Below are 16,846 nucleotides of genomic sequence, written 5' to 3'. Positions count from 1 at the left end.
AGGAACAACATCACTGCTCTTGGCTATGCCTTCTGGTACAATGAGTAAGTGCAGATAAGGTGAAACTAAACTCCTGTGAAAAGAATGAGCCCCTCACTTCAATATAATCCCTGCCACATATCTTCCTAACAGCATGTTTCCTATTGACAAAATGCAAATGCCACTTATTTTTCTGGTTTTGCTTTGCTTACAGAAAGCAGCAGCAATCTAATCCGTGCAGCAAACACTGAGTCACTTTATCTTCTGTATAAATTTTTATTATAACTGTATGAAGCACATCAAAGAGCTCAGTTTGAATGGGAGAAAATCACACTTTAAGTAAGTGGTTATAAAAGCTGTTATTTTTCACTTGAAGTGATTATTTTCTAGGTCTCTGGTAGTGATTATGGGAAATTTCCAACTTCAAATAAATAACCATTACTTGTATACATCTGTCATTTCTGAGCCCCATCCTCTGCCCCCACGTAACTCTCTTTGTGGCTTGCCTAGTGGAGTACGTGTGACCAGAGCTACAGGAAAAGGGCAAATATGCAGTCTTCTATAAAAAGAAAATTCTCAACTCCAAAGTAATGGCAAAATCTCTTCAAATAGACCTAGGGCATTACATTTGAAGAGGTGTGTGTGCTGGTCACTGTTGAATTGGACCGGTATGTTAGCAGTGATCTACAAAATACTGGGAGGGTGGTGTGAGGTCCTGAACAGTTTAAAGGGTGTTGCCGTGGCTGCCCCATGGCTTGTCATGTTTTCATATATAAAGGGTGGATGAAAATTGTCTGATTGTAACCCAACCTGGTGATCTTCTGAAATCAAGGCTCTGTTTTAGCTTGTTATGTTGAAATTGTTTTTTCTAGCAGTGTCCAGTTCTGCATTAAGATTGCAGCTGCTGAGGAATGAGTTGCCTTTCCTCTTAAAAGATTGAGTTCTATAAGTTTTCTTTAGGTCATGTTTTGTCACTCAACTCACATGGTCTTCATTTATGCCCTCTTTTCAGTCTTATCTCTTTGTTGGATTTGCATTCCAATTTGAAGAGGTTATCATCTATTGCTAGGTAATGTTTCTGTTTAAGAATAGTAATCCCATCTTCACTGGCGATGTGCTGTCACTAGCACCTAGTACAGTCACTTTCCTTTTCTTGAGCTGTTGCCTTTCCTTGACTCTGATTGTCTTCTGGTAATTCTTCTCCTAATTTTAACTGTTGCTGCAGTGTATTGTTTGGAAAAACATTCTTGTTCCTCTTCCAGATTTTTTTAGGAGCCTCATGAGGGAGGTTTCTGGTCTCCTTGTTTTCTGTTCTTAGGGCAGGACTTCAAAGCAGGAACTGAGTTGCCTTCCTAGGGTAGGGAAGTCTTCAGATCTGTGTCTTGTCTAGATTAAAATCATGGTTATCTGTCATCAGTCTCCTCACGCTTGGAAATTAGCTCAGTGTTGTTGAGTGAGAGGTTATGAGTTTTTTTCTTTATTGTTAAGGACATTGTTGATGTTTTGTTTTGTTACTCTGTCTTGTATCCTGGCCTTTCTTGGACTTGATTCCTCTGTGGAGCCTCACATCACAGCTGTGTCTTGCATGCTTTTTTCAAGGTGTAACCTTTTCATGTAGTCACAGAGTCCAAGTTCTACCCTTGTTACCAGTACCACAGCTTACTTTCCCCTCCTGATGTGCTGTACTGACATTCAGTCAGATCCTAAATGCAGACTCTCCAGATGGGAAGATATCTCTACCATCTCTGTCACTGGGAAGATGTCATTACCATAACTTCATCTTGGTTTGCTTTCTCCACCATGCCTACAGTGAGTTTGCTTTCAGAGCCCTGCACATTCTGTCTGTAGCACACCTGTGAAATGGTCATTTGCCAGTGTTGAGGAATACATTTAGAGCAGGTAGCTTAGTGTGCAGATGCAGTGGGAGCTGCAGGTTGTGCCCTGGGTAGGGGGAGATGGTGGGAGCCCCAGGCAAGGGACTGTGACCTGGCACTGAACCCTTTGCACATCAAAGGGCACAAGGACCTGACTGGACACTGGGAGACATAGCAGGAGATGAGGACTCAGCAGGAAGACCCCAGACTATCAGGGAGTACAGACTGTGAGGGAATAGAAGCCCAGGGATTCCTCTGCTCGGGTCACCTCCCTGGAGGCACCAGCTCAAGCTAGTTTTGTGTTATGCACCATGATTAAATTACTTAAAGCAACCAGGGGTTTAGGACTCTGGGGGAAATCCTGGGTCAATCCAGTAAGGAAACCTTGTCTGACTGTATGAGTGGGGTGTGTAGGGAGACAAGTGGGTTACTGGAGCCACCTGTGTCCCAACAGTAAAAGTGTCTGGTGATGGGAGTGTGACTCCCAGAGTGATTCCTGGGTGATCAGGCAGGAACATTTCTTTAACAGCAGTAAGATGTTGGCATGGGATACCAGCCTTCACTATTTACATGTTTGCTGGGACACAGCATGGCATGTCTGGTTCTGACATGCAGCTTTCCTTACTGGAAAGGGGGAAAACTTTGATATACAGTTATCAAGACAAATTAGTGCTCTTAAAAACTTTGCTTTGCTGCTTAAAGAAGCAATTGTGGCATAGTTGTTAAGGACAAGCAACTTTATGAGACTAAGTGATGTCTGCTGGAGTTGGAAATGGCAGGAGTGTTTTAGGTTATCTGGTTTAACCAGAGAAAAGACAACAGTCCTTGTCTTGTTCTTAATCTGGGGGGGCATGTATGTTCCTTTCTCTCTCTTCTGTGATGACAGATGCTCTTGAAACTTTTTCGTGGGTTGATTCAGACAGCACTGAGAACTACAGGCTCTTAGGTTAACTTTTTTCAAAGCTTGCTGCTCACCTATGGTGGAGTTTATGCAATAAGATAGTAGTGAGGGAAGACAGGAATTTATAGCCAGGGTTGAAGAAAGATGGGGCTGATTTGTATCAGCTTCAGCTGTTGCGGACATGCACCTTTAGCTAATCAAAGCTATGTACAAAAAGCAGCAGCTAGTTTGACGTAGTGCTTCTGTCCCTGATCTGTCATCATTATATGGATTTGGACTCTAAGGTCTCTGGAGGAGCAGAGTTTGTCTCTTTATTTGGTTGGGCTTTTTTTTCCTCATTGGCGGAAACGTTCTTTTGCCTATCAGTTAATAATTTCTGTTTATAGTTTGTTTGGGGGCTTTTTGTTTTTCTCTTTCTGTAACATGTAGCTCTTGCTTAAACTGCATTCGCTTGCAGAGGTTGATTCTAGGTGTGTGGTGGGACATAAGACTACAGAAATACTAAATATTCCTATAAGTGCTGAGTGACTACTTACTGGAAAAGGGGCAAAATGATAACTCCTTAACATCCTGCTGAGGGATGAGATTAGCATTGTGCTTTTTGAGGTGCTCCCCTTCCATGTTTTTGTGCAGCTGCATATTTGGGCATTGTTGTTTCTGTATGCTGGGATGTAAAGAGGGGTAATGTGTCCAGTATCAGCTACCAACTCCAAAGGACTTCCGTGTTTTTTATGCCTATAAGTTACGGCATACTGTAACCGCTACCATAGTGAAATGCTCCTAGAGCAACTGACAGTATAGAATTATTTTTTTTCAGAGAATTAACACTGACTTTCACAGCCTCACAGCTGACTGCTTTGACTGCTGTCAGTCCTTGTGATTACTTCTCATTTGAGCAGCACTTTAAGTCGTGGTTGTATGACACAACAGCTTGAAGTACCACTTGCATGCGGAGAAATAAACTAATAATGAAATCAGTTGTTTTCTCCAGACAGAACAACTGTGGGATTTTTCTTACATTGTGTTTAAGACCTAAAAGAATTTGCCCAGCTAGTGAGGCTGAACATCCCAGAGTTTGCTAACCCATTGTCTCTGAAGGCCCCTAAGTGCAGGTAATTCAGTACATGTTTTTAAGCAAGGAAATGTGGTTAATGGCAGCCTTTTATGACCTTTTGCATCTGCACAGAGCAAAAAAAAGTCCTTGCAGAAACAAGTCTCAAAGAGCAATTAAAAACCTTTGATCTTTGAAAGCAAATGTTCTGATTTTGTGATTAGAAAACTTAAACTTAATAATGGTAGGTAAGTTTTTTATTGACATGGAGTATCATGTGAGAAAATTTAAACCTAGCCCTTCCCAATTGTTAGAAATACAAAACCACCCCACAGCGCTTGTTAAATGGATTTTTTTTTTAATCACTTTGGTTGTTGTATGGTATTCCTTTAAATTTGATACTGAATGAATCAGAGTCAGTCTTGCTGCTGCCACAGTTCAGGCATGGTCTCAGTATTTTCCAGGCAGAATGTCAGCTTGGCCTGGTTTTCGGGAGAGTAGTGTGATGGGACACATGAACTTGTTATCTCCTCCTTTACCCCTACTCCCCATTTAATTTTTCTTAGGTACAGCTGTTTGATGCAAACATTCCTGTTTGACTCCTCCTTACAAGTGTATTGCTAAAGCAGATACCGGGATAATGAAATCTAAATTTTACCCCAAGACGTTGTAGGTCTTCTGTGTTATTGTGCAAAAATCCTTTTGTCTTTTAGTGAAGACAGAAATAATGTTTTCCTCAGGATGATGTTATAGCAGCATGTCATAGAATCATAGAACATGCTGAGTTGGAAGGGACCTACAGGGATCATTGAGTTCAGCTCCTGGCCCTGCACAGGACATCCCAAGAATCCCACCGTGTGCCTGAGAGCATTGTCCAAACATGTCTTGAACTCTGTCAGGCTTGGTGCTGTGACCACTTCCCTGAGGAGCCTGTTCCAGTGCTCAGCCACCTTTTGAGTGAAGAACCTTTTCCTGATATCTGACCTAACCTTCCTCTGACTCAGCTTCATGAAGTTTCCTTGAGTCCTGTCACTGGTCACGACAGTGAAGAAATTGGTATCTGTCCCTCTGCTTCTTCTTGTGAGGAAGTTGTAACTGCAATGAGGTCTCCCCTCAGTCTCCTTCTCCAGGCTGAACAGACCAAGTGACCTCAGCTGCTCCTCATACGGCTTCCCCTCCAGGCCCTTCACCATCTTAATTGCCCTCCTTTGGACACTCTCCACTCTTTCTTATATTGAGGTGCCTAAAACTGCACACAGTGAGGCAACACCAGTGCAGAGCAGAGCGGGACAATCACCTCCCTCTCCTGGCTGGAGATGCTTTGCCTGATGCCCCCCAGGACATGATTGGCCCTCCTGGCTGTCAGGGCACTGCTGACTCATATTCAACTTGCCATCGACCAGGACCCCCAGGTCCCTTTCAGCAGTGTTGCCCTCCAGTGTCTTGTTCCCAGGTCTGTCTCTACATCCAGGGTTGCCCTGTCCCAGGTGCAGAATTCAGCACTTGCCCTTGTTAAACTTGGTATGGTTGGTATCCTTCAAAGGTATTAAAAATAAGATGTTTTTATCTTTCCTGCTTCTTTAAGGAAGCAATCTAGGTAGTTTTACCTTGGATAAGAACAGCATATAATCTCCATTTGATGTTCTTGCTGAGGAATGCTTCTCTTTCAAGATGCACCCACTCCAGTAATCTGAACTATTCCTTCCTCCTCCCCTCTGCCTCCTTTTTCTGTTTAAACCTGTAGTTTGGAGCTGTGTTCACTCTGCACTGTTAATGGCCCATAGCCTGTTTCTCTTCCACCACACTAACTGTGCTGAGCCCACAGACCTAGGGGGGATGTATTTTTGGTGTGTACTCAAGCAGCTGCACTGCTGCTGAGACAAGCAAATGTGAAAGCTTTTGTGAAATGCCCAGTTCCCCAAATATAGAATCCAACCATGGAGGCTGCAGGATTAAAGTAAGCCTGTTCACCTCGGCTCACTTCTGCACATGTTGTTGCAAGGAAAAAGCAAATGGTTGTTTATTAGGGAATGGTTTAGAAGATTATGTTTAATTAAGGCACTTGCATGGCTAAGTGCTGTAATGCAGCCATCTACTATAGGGAATGTGCCAATTACTTCAACTAAGGCTGTAAGATAGTGAGAAAAAGATATTTATTCGGTGCATATTGTGTTATTTATAGTGGGGACCATGATGTATTAGTTGATCTCCAGTTCAATAAAGGCAGCTTTTGCTGTGAGGAATTAATGGGTGAATGATGGGCATGAGACAGTAGTCAGTGTCCCCGCCACAATAGTTTTTCTGTCTTAATTGAAAGAAGCTATACTTTTTAGTGCTTTAAAAAAAGGGTTTTCCCATTGACTTTGACTTGCCTCAGTAATATTTAGTATTTAATTTGAAGTAAGCACAGGAGTTTCTGATCTTTTGGCTAGGACTGATCCATTTTAAATCTTGAAAATGCTGGATACCGAATATATTGCATCTCATGGATAGTGGTTGAAAAACTGAGGGAGGGGAAGTCGAACCTAATCAGTGAACAGTTCCGTGAACAATCACTAATTTATCTGCTGCTTCAGTGAAGAAACATTTTTGAGCCTTTATATTACAGTGGGACTATCAGTCTGCCTTTACAAATAGCCCTCATAACTTCTGATATAGCATAAGCAATGTAATCATCAGGCAGTTTAAATGAGGATGGGGAGGATAGGGATTAAAACTGTTCAAGAGGATTTAAGTTGTCAGATGATCACTGGCAGGTGTCCTTTACTTGTGGCAGATGGCTTAGGTGTTGTCAGAGTCTTCACAGCAGAGCAAGAGAGAGCTTGTCTTATTCTTTGCTTCCCAAAGCCAACCTGAATGTGCACTGGCATGCTTGTCTTCTGTTTTGGCAAGATACCTTTGCAGCAGTGCATAGGAAAGCAAAGCAAACTGAAGACAAACATTTATGGGAACTGACATGATATGCTTACGAACATGCAGCTGCAAACAACTTTTTGGGTAATATGAAAGGTGTTTATTTAAGATATGGAAAGTACACTTCGTCCTCATTGGTGTATTTTCCTTACCTTTTTGGTGCTGTTAATGAGTGGTCTTCGTATGCCCTACATGCTTGAATTCAGTACGGACACCTTCCTCTTTCCTGAAAACTAGTGGGTGTGTATTAGTGTAGAAAAGAGGTTGAGCAAGTTTGTTGCCAGTCTCTTTGGGTGGCTGCACAAGAACTGACTTTGATGTTTCCTATAAGCGCAAATCGTCTCTGCCTTCTGTTTCAGTGTAGTGAGTGTTAAGCCAAGTCTACCTTAATTCCGCTGGTGTTATCTTGCTGACAGTGTACTTCTTTTGCCAGTGAAGTTTGTGCATGCACATGTTAAACTGAAGTTTATAGGCAAGGCATAATGTTTTGAGTTTCTTCATGCTCAGCTTTTGAATTCCTCTTCTGGGTGCATCACCTGCGTTAGTAGATCTCTACAGAGTAGATGTGGAGTGAGTCAGATGCTTCACGTCAACGTAAAGAAGTATGATAAGAAACATCTGTCCTTAGTGGCTAAATGTACAGAAGCAACTGGACCTGAATGTAAGCGTTTGGAAATAGTTTTGCATTCTCTGAGGAGTCAAATCCTGAAATAGCCTACCAGTCACTTAGTGCCACTTATTTGCAGTCTTTTAAGATGATGGAGGAAGATCAAAAAGTGTTTGTTCAAGTCTGCTGATATTGCTCGCTTTTCTTTAGTTATGATGTGTATTGAAAATATATCGTTTTGATGCCATCTTATTGCAAATTCCAGCTACTGACTTGCTCTAGTCTCTCTCCTTTTGTTTTCACAACATGGTGCAGATTTCAGTAGAGATAGAACGGATTTCTGATATGCTTAAGTCAAACCTGGCAAGGGTTTAAGCAGAAAGAAAAAATGAATTCAAGTATGAAGTGTAATGCATACATCATGTGACAGGAAAGTATCATGAGTAACCCTTCAGCCTAACAGCTACGTACCAGCCTGGATCAAAATAATTCTCTTCACATGTGAAAAACTTTAAGCAGTGATCCATTGAAAGTATCCAGTGAAGATCCCATGATTCCTGCAAAATACATGCCAAAAGTTTGGCGGTGAAGAGCTCGTGGTTCATCCTTAGTGATAGATCCTTTTTGCCAAGAGGCTGAAGTTACTGAGGTTGTTCATGAGGGTGTTGAACACTTAAGTGTCTTGTATTTCTTCCTCAAAACCTTCTTGGCCAGGGTGACTGCCTGTTCTTACTGATTATAGTTTCTGATATAGAGGCAGCTGTGTTATCAGTAGTGATCTGTTCTGTAATGTGCACAATTCTCTGGAGTGCTTTCAGGTAAAATATGGTTTTATGAAAGATATCCTTGACTTGCTTTCTTAATACAGTGTAAAGTGCTTGCTCAGTATGACTTGTCCTTTTATTTATTTTTCTCTGATTCTTTTTCAGGGAATATTAAATATTTAAATGGTAACATTTTTGAAAGTGGCTGCTAAACCAGATTGATTTTCCTTACTCGGTCCCCTTCACGGTGAAACATGAGTTCTTTTTTTTTTTAATTCACCCAGATGGTATGCTGCTTAAAGTGAGCAATGTGTTGCAGTGAAAATGGACTACTTTCCTCTTCTTTCCTTCCTCCTTTACTTAACTGAACACATCCGTGTAGCTCATATTTGGGTTGAATTCAAAATTAGTCAAAGGCTGCAGGGTAAATATGTCAGCTATTGGAAAGCCAGCTCTGCCAGACTGAAGGAATTTCTGCCCCTGCCAACAGGCAGTGCAGCAAGTTGGCTACACAAAACCTGACATCTTTATGGACCTTGTTATAAAACTGAACAAGATGATCTGGTTTGGTCCTTTTCATGTCTGTCTTGTGTGTGTCTGTAACAGCGCTCATCCTTGTGTGTGCACAAATCCCGGAGTCGTGCAGTGGGCTGTGTGCTGAGTGGGCAGGGTTGGGAGATGATGATTGCACAGAGGATTTCTTTGAGGATCATTTTAAATCCATTAGAAGAGACCTGCAAAGTGAGGGAAGCGAAAGGGGCAATACAATTTAAAACAGTTCCACATGTGCCATTGTTTTGACAGTTCTTTATCCACCAGTGGATTTTTTGGGCATGGAGTAATACATGAAACAAGTTTCTAGATGTGTTGACTGTGACTCTCAAGTTGCTGTCTGTAACATGCAAGTCTCCTAGCAGCTGATGAAGGTCATGTTTTAAGAGAAATATCTGTTGCTTTAAAACTGGATTGAGTCAGAGTTCCTGTGTTCCCATTCTGCAGCAAAGCTTGTGTAGGGCTGTCTGCAAGTAACTTGATCTGCCTCTATCTTTTGTTTCCTGTTTGGTGAAAGAGTTAGTAATACATCCTTGCTTTAAAAGAACATTGAGGATAAGTTTATTTGTATGACAAAGGAAATCCTATAAACAAACAACTTACTGGGTAACAAATAAAATTTTTACGTGCTCCTGGATTGTTGCTTCAAGTTAATAGGATAGAAGCATGGCATTTATTTAAAGGAGTTGTTAAAAGTAACAGAGACTTGATAGCGCTTTTTAGGGGGGATAGTTTCTTGTTTGTGGTTTTTTTGCTTTTTGAAACTCTAGAAATTTCCAAAATTACATAGCTTGGTCTAAATTTTTTCATTAAAGGAGTGTGGACATCATGGCTAAAGCTTCTAAGGCAAGATAACATCAGTAGATCTGACAAGGAAGTGTTAAAGTGTTTGAGATGCATCCAGTTGTTTTTTCTCAGGAACATCATGATACTTGGTGGGAGAAGACAGTTCTGTGCTTGGAGCAGGTAGCTGTGGGACGTGGTGTTGGTTCTTATCTAGCAACTTGCCCAAGTCATGAAGAAGTCACACTTAAGTGTTCACAGCAGGATTTCTCATTTTGGGTAACTGCTGCTTCTGTGTGGAAGTGGAGCGGGTTGGTTGAGAGGCATAAGTATCAGGTCAGACAAGAAGGTAGTGCAAAGCAACAGAGAGAGATGCCATGAGATTGGCATCTTTTTGATGTTGCTGCCAAAATGTACTGCCTGGTTGCTTAGATTCTGAGAGGGCAAAAGCCTTGGTAATTTCCAGTTCTCTTGTCAAGCTTGGAAAAGCTCTGTTTTATATCAGAGATTTATTCTTAGGACATTTCAGTTTTGTAGTATCTCAAAACTTGTAAATTGTAATAAAAGTTATGACTGTTATCAGGAAAGTCTTGCAGCGGTACCACACTGACCTAAAAGCTATTTATTGCGGGGACGATAGAGAAGGGAGTTATATTCTGCTCTTGAAGCTCTTACAGGCTTTATAACTAATTTGATATATGGTATATTGACTGAACCTTTACATTGCAAAGAATACCCAGGTATCTCACCTCTGTCATATCTTGCCATATTTCACCCTGTAGCTGTTTGAGTGTGGTGATTTTTGTTTGGTCATTACTTACCAGGTACACATCAATGATACAAAGACTGATCTGAATGTGTTCCATTACTGGTGTAAGGGGAAAAACACCATAAACAACAAAAAAGCCCTTACTGATTGAACACAGAACTGCAGAACTTAGTTAACAGTGGTGGCTGTAAGGCAGCAGTAGCCTGGCAGTGGTTATTGATAGTGCAGTATCTGTTCAGTGTTTCATGGTAGGAGTATCCAAGGACAAACTGTTGCCATTGCTGATTTAAATTTAGGGTCTCTAGGGCATGAGGCAGAGTTGGGTATAGCATTTCTCCGGGAGCTGCTGGGAGCAGTGAAGGTACTGCCTGACTGGGCAGGAGCTGAGCTTGTTCCAGGGTGCTGTAGGTTGTAACAGTGTGGAGAGCAAAGCTGTTGCTTCTCCAGTGATGCAGGGAATGAAACTGAGGTTTGAGTGAAGCTGCTAAAAGACGTCTTATTTCCAGCTGCATGCCTGGGCATGCTTTTTGGTAGCTTTCAGTCTTTCTTTAAGCAGGAGACTTATGAGTGGCTCCGGATGTGTGGCCACTGACTCGGATTGCCCACCTGCCTCAAAAGACCTTATTTCCACCTTTTTGTTTTTTTCCAAGCTACCTTGTCTTTTAACAGCTCAGGGCAGATTTCCACTAAGGCATCTGCACTGTTCTGGCAGATTCTTGAAACATCCCCAGGAGAATCAGCCATTTGCAAGAAATAACATTTGGGAGGAAATACATTGTTTGGGGCAGACATAGGCTTAAAGAAACTACCTCCCTGAAGCATTCCTATCGTGTCTTTTGAAATAGTGATGTGAAACTTAGCAGTTTTGCCTGTGTCAGGGATGGAGCATTTTGAAACGCTCTGGGGAAGGAAGGGAATCATTTGGCTGATTCAAGAGTTTCTAGAAAGCCTCATTCTCTAATCATGCTATAAAGCTTGTTATTTTGGCAGATGAGTTCTCCAAAGATGCCCGTACAAAGCAAATTCCTCCCTGGGAGTGCAGGAATGAGCTAGGAAGGGGTCTTCCTAAACTGCTGATCCTGGCAGTTGTGATCTGCTCTGTGCCCTGTGCAGGACTGAAGAGTAGGGCACACACAATGCTGTGTTAGTAATGTTTTCCTTGCCCGTGGTGTTCAGGCCTTCCTGGGGAGAGGAAGGAGTTGGACTCCAAGAGCAATAGGATGCTGGTGTAGGGTGGGCAGTGGAGGGAACTGCAGCTCTGTCACTCCCCCTGAGTTCCAAAAGTAATATGGTTATCCTCAAAATAGGTAAATGAGAAGTAAATGGTTAAGCTTTGTGTCAGCTTAATTTCTTTCTGGTTTTGAACAATGAAGGTAGGTAGGCTGGCTGGGGGGGAGGGGGACATTTTTGTGACAACTCCACCTTACCTGGGAAAGGTTTGTATTTCTGATTTTTCGCTTGATCAAGTGCATGTTGCCTGGGACAAGTCTGGAATATGATGGGAAGATAAGGGAAAAGATATTCTTTCTCCCATTCTCTGCCTTGTCTTGTAGCTTTCCCTCCTCTTAGCAACAGTGATGCCATTTTGGTGCTTATTAAAACCACTGTCATTGTCTTCCTTCATTGAAGTTTGTGTTTCTGTGATATCTGCATTCCAGAAAAAATGCACTAAGTGAGAAAAACAGTAGATTAAAATGACTGATTAGAGCTGTGTTTAACCTTGAAGGCAAATCTCTAGATTTCTCTCTTTCACTGTTCTCTTATCTCCAGTATCCTGCTACTGACCCCCCACCAGTTGGCCAAATGCCTTACTTGCCTGTGGACAGATGTATGTCAGGGGACTGTATTAACACTAAGAAGCTCAATTCTAACTTTGATCAGCAGTGCTATGTTTAAAACTTAATACACTGCGTAATTCATGATAGGTTTTCAATTACCTAGTGCATAGCCCTTGGGTAGCAACAGCAACAACAAAGTATTCTGCCATTTAAGTACTAATCTGACAAAAGCAAGGGACTATAGAGCTGAGTTCGTGTGGCCTCATCTGTTTTATTTTTCTTTAGACTGACCATGTGTAGAAGAGAATTTTTTTTTTTTTTAAACAAATTTTGCTTTGACCTAAGTATACATAGAAGGCTGCATGTACGTTCCTAGAAAGAAAATAGCAGGAGGGAAATCTGCAAAATGGAGTGTGAGAATGAAGAACAAGTAAAATGATAATTTGGGAAAAAGAAAGTGCTACCAAAGTACCATGCTCAGGATGCTGATAGGATAATGACAAAATAACCAGGATCAAGATCCATGTTTCATCTCCATTCAACTGCTGAAACAGCTTGCTCAGTGACTGCTTTTGTTGCCTTTGTTAAAATCCTCTGTAAACTTACCTCTCTTTCATTTGTCGCAGACAGCCAACTGTTGCCTGGGAATAACTTCACAAATGAATGCAACATTCCTGGAAACTTCATGTGCAGTAATGGACGCTGTATCCCAGGGTCCTGGCAGTGTGATGGGCTGCCAGACTGCTTTGATGACAGTGATGAGAAGGAATGCCGTAAGTGACCATTGCTGTGACCTTAACATGCTTTATATCACAAGGCTTGGCTAAGTAGTGTTACTGGTGTGTTCTGTAGTGTGTGTTAGGGAAGTAACAACTGATGCCAGTTTCATTTAGATCTTGTTAGAAAAAAATGCACAGACTTTATTATTTCAGGTTTATAAGGTTCTTTGGTATCCAGTGTAGTTTCTTTACGTGTATGCTTTACGGAGGTTTTCGTTACACTTCAAATGAATTTATAGGAAGCTTACCTTTCCCAGGACACTTCTAAGATATCATTAGCTTTCCTTATGGAGGGAAAGGAAAAAAGAATAGTTTCTTTCAAATTACCTGAATAGAAATACCATGTGTTGTTAAATGCTCTTGCTTTTTTAACTCGATTGCCTCTACTTTAACCCCAGTTATCCATCCCTTTTAAGTAAGGGGGCTTTAATAACTGTGCTGTGAAAATCTCCATATATAGTTCTGCTTTAAGCCAGTGAGCTTTGCTCACTTTCTAAAGCATTAAAAGTATCTCTATGAAATATCTAATGTTTTGCAGTCCTTATAAGGCATCAGGCTCGTGTAACAACATTGAAGACAAGTTAATTTAACTGTTTTTTTTTTTTTTACTTAAATGTTAACATCTTAGGAAAGAATGAGTCTGTTATTAGGATTGATCTTTGTCATGCATATCTGTTTTAGCAGAATTTATATCGGTGGGAGCTTTGGCAAGAATGAAAATATCCAAAGCTCAACCTGTACCTTTCAGTGAGATGTTCCTGATGACAACAACTGTGTGACTCAGGTTCCTTATTACTTGGCTCCTGAATAGACTGCTGGCATGACTTTGGGTGTACTGTTTCTACTTCTTAAAACAAGCTGAATGATGGCACATCTTGGTGTTTATAGGATGCAAACCAGGAGTTTTTCTGTCTCTAAGAGTGTTGTCATCATCTGCCTTGCATAAATTTTGTTTCACCTGATACAATTAGATGATTTTTGTGAAGATTTTCATTAACCTTAATGAAGATTTTCTTAATGAAGGCTGTACTGGGTATTTATCCAAGAATCAGTAACAGGAAAATATGCTTTGTGACTCTGTTCAAAAATTTCCTTACCAAAATCAGTTGAATTACAGTCAATAATAAACATGGTAACTGACAATAAAATATAAATAGCTGTAAAATAACAGTTCATAAGAGCTGTTCTTGTCACGACAGACTGAAATAAACCTCACTGATCTAGGCTATGCTGCAACCATGAATTTTAAGTTTCTGCAGAATTGTCCTTTGTTGGGTTTTATATTTAAATACTTTTAGCCAGCTTTCTGGATGAGCATCCTTTTGTTCCTACACAAGTCGATGGAGATAATTAGACTCTTCTTTCCTCTTGCTGTACATCTATCTGCTATCTGATGACCCTCACAAAGGGAAAGTTAGCACAGAAAAGAGACTTGCAGGGAGAGCAATGCTATCCTATGCTAGCCTGCTGTTGACAGGTCAGATAAGCCAAAACAGAATGCATATAGTGCTCATTTGAGTCTCCAAATCTATAGTGTTACCAACCAGTCTTTTCCATCATAAAGTAATCAAAAGTTGGATGGGCTTATAGAGCCCAAATCTGTTGTTAAATTTGTTCCTAGCTCAGAGATAAGGCATTGAAAAGCAGCTGTATAGGTATAAAACTTTTTTTTTTAATCATTTTAGGCTAGGCTTTGTTACCTTTCTTCTATCTAAAGGCTCTACTTTCTAAAACTTACCTTGCAGCAAAATTAGTCCTTCATTTTTTGCTGTGATTTTGCTTTGCAGTAGCTGAGCAAAGTGGAGACAAAGCCATAGGAGTTGCATTAGCAGCATGAGATGGCTGAGTTCCCAGTGTGTTCTACTCTCAGCTGTACTCTTAAGTTGCTTTGCCCGTGATTCCTCATCGAGTAACTATTTCACACTGAAAGGTGTTAGACTTGCTGACAAGTGTTTGTGTGTGAACAGGAGCTTGGTTACAGGATTCATTTGGTACTGTAGATTGGTATTGTTGCAAAGACGAGTATGCTGTATTTTGGCATGCTCACTGAGGAAGTTTCATGCACACGTGTGTGGTTATGTGGAAAGTCTTTCTCTTTTGGTTTGTCTTATAGTTGAATGTGGATGTACAGCAATATTTTATCAATTGCATTGCTGTAGGATCTCATCCTGTGTGTCCCCCTTCAAACAGGAGAATTTTAAACTTGTGGTCTGGTTCTCATTTTTTGTGGCCGTGAGTGGAAAAGTGATAGTCTGGGTGTGAGGAGGAAATAAGATGCAAAACAGAATTACCTGCAAGTTGTCCATTCATGCCTTGTCTCTTCCCTCTCTTCCTTTTGTCCCTTTTTTGTCTCCTGCTTTGCAGGAGCATTGTTTTTAACCATGTCCCTTTGCCTGTGGGCTTTCTCTCCATCTCCCCTCCATCTCCCACACTTGCCAGAATCCATACCGTCTGTCATCTTCCATGCTTCCTCTATGCCCTGACCTGTGATCAGTTTAACACTTCCCACACTGGCTGGCTATATGCTGTTATTGCACAGAACATTTCTCATACTCTTGCCTTCTGTCATGGTGATGCGAAGACTGAAAAATTTTATCTGGTTTTATCTGGGGAGGAGGGTTAAGGAAAGGCATAGGAGGGAGGGAATAAGCTGAGACAGAGACTCCACATTGTTGTAAAGAAGAACTACTGCTTGAAGCAGAATCTCTCTTTTGTTTTTCCTCTAAGCCACTTATTGAGCTTGAAAAAGAATTAATTGACCATAGCAATGTGAATCTTTTGTGAGTACTTCCAGTTGTCTATAGTTTGAGTAATCTGCCATCATCAATGTATCTGCCAGTGGAGAACCCTTTTGTAGTTCATCGCCCCCCTTCTCTTCTGGTTCTCATCTGTTGGGTTGCTCATCAGCTTGTGTAGTCCAGTATCTGTCATGCACGTTTTTTTCAAGTGTTACTACTATTACTGCTTTTTAGCCGTGTAGATGATTTATAATGGAAGCAAGCTCTTCTTGACAAATGCAGAATCTTTGCCAACAGGACTTTCATGGGGAGCTTATAGGTATTGATTGCATAAATCCTAAATCCTGCACTGGTTGCATACCACTAGGCATTATATATACCTGGGGTTAGTGCTTGCCCTGGTCAGGTTGGGAGCTGCATGCTGTGAGCCACTCAGTTCTTACTGTTATCCAATATGGAAGAGCCAAAATGTAACAAAATAGAGAACCTGAATGGAAAGAGCCTAGAAATGGGTGCTTGCATGTTTCAAAACATTTTGAGGGAAATGCATTATCTTTAGTGCTGACCTTTATACCTACCTGTTGACCTATTCCTTTGGGGCCAAGAACCGCATCTTGTTGTTGGAAGGATTCACTTCTTGAGATTTAAGAGTGCTCTAATCTTCTTAGTTAAGCTTATAATTTACTCTGTCATCTCTGTTTCCTTTTTCCTTTGCTCTTTGTACGTCTTCGTATTAGATTATTACAGAGAGAACATTGTGAACATGGAATGGCTGTTGTCAGTAATGAGCAGCAGCTAGTGGGGAGGTGGCATGTGCTGCCTTTGTCAGCTAACGAGCAGCAGATGGTGGGGATTCAGAGCATGGCACATCATCCGCGCTAAGTGCCTGGCATAACAGCGGCCAGAATTAGAGACTACCAAATACCCAGGAGCCTGGATTTTCCTTCATTGCTCTTCTGAGAGCCATCTCTTATGTGCCAGATTTGTACGTTCAGCTATGAGCAGACAGTGGCATGCAGTGAATGCAGTGACTAGCTGTGTTAATTGAAGGGCTAAAGACTGTAGGCTGTGGCTAGAAAAAAATGTTATGCAAGGATAGCCTTGGGGCAGTGTGTTCTCATGTTAGAAACTTCTCTTTCCCGTGTGTTTCTGTTTCCAGTTGTCATGGTTGCTCATTCAACACAAACATAAAGGTAAACCAGGTTTTTGAATCAATGTTAAAAGCTGTGATTGGAGTGTACAGATGTCTGAGCAAGAGGGCATCATCCGAGCTTGTAGGAATGTGCTGCCAACACACTTCTGCACTGGCTAGCAAGCGCCGGTCTGTAGGAACATCTGGAACTGTGGTAATAAAAAGC

At 41.3% G+C, this 16,846-nt stretch overlaps 1 protein-coding gene across 2 annotated transcripts in view; it reads left to right on the top strand.

The window, feature by feature from the left end:
* LDLRAD3 (low density lipoprotein receptor class A domain containing 3) overlaps positions 1–16,846 on the top strand; it is a 116,020-nt gene that overhangs the window by 21,314 nt on the left and 77,860 nt on the right. The window contains exon 2 of one of the 2 annotated variants that reach the window (XM_017813765.1): positions 12,598–12,744. In XM_017813765.1, coding sequence (XP_017669254.1) covers positions 12,598–12,744 — 147 coding nt within the window. The remainder of the gene's footprint in view (positions 1–12,597; positions 12,745–16,846) is intronic. The other variant, XM_017813773.1, reaches the window with a different exon arrangement.

The sequence above is a fragment of the Lepidothrix coronata genome, unplaced genomic scaffold (genome assembly GCF_001604755.1).
Source record: "Lepidothrix coronata isolate B3197 unplaced genomic scaffold, Lepidothrix_coronata-1.0 Scaffold1, whole genome shotgun sequence".
Taxonomy (NCBI): domain Eukaryota; kingdom Metazoa; phylum Chordata; class Aves; order Passeriformes; family Pipridae; genus Lepidothrix; species Lepidothrix coronata.
The sequence above is the reverse complement of the archived record's forward strand: the minus strand, read 5'-3'. Positions and strand labels throughout refer to the sequence as shown.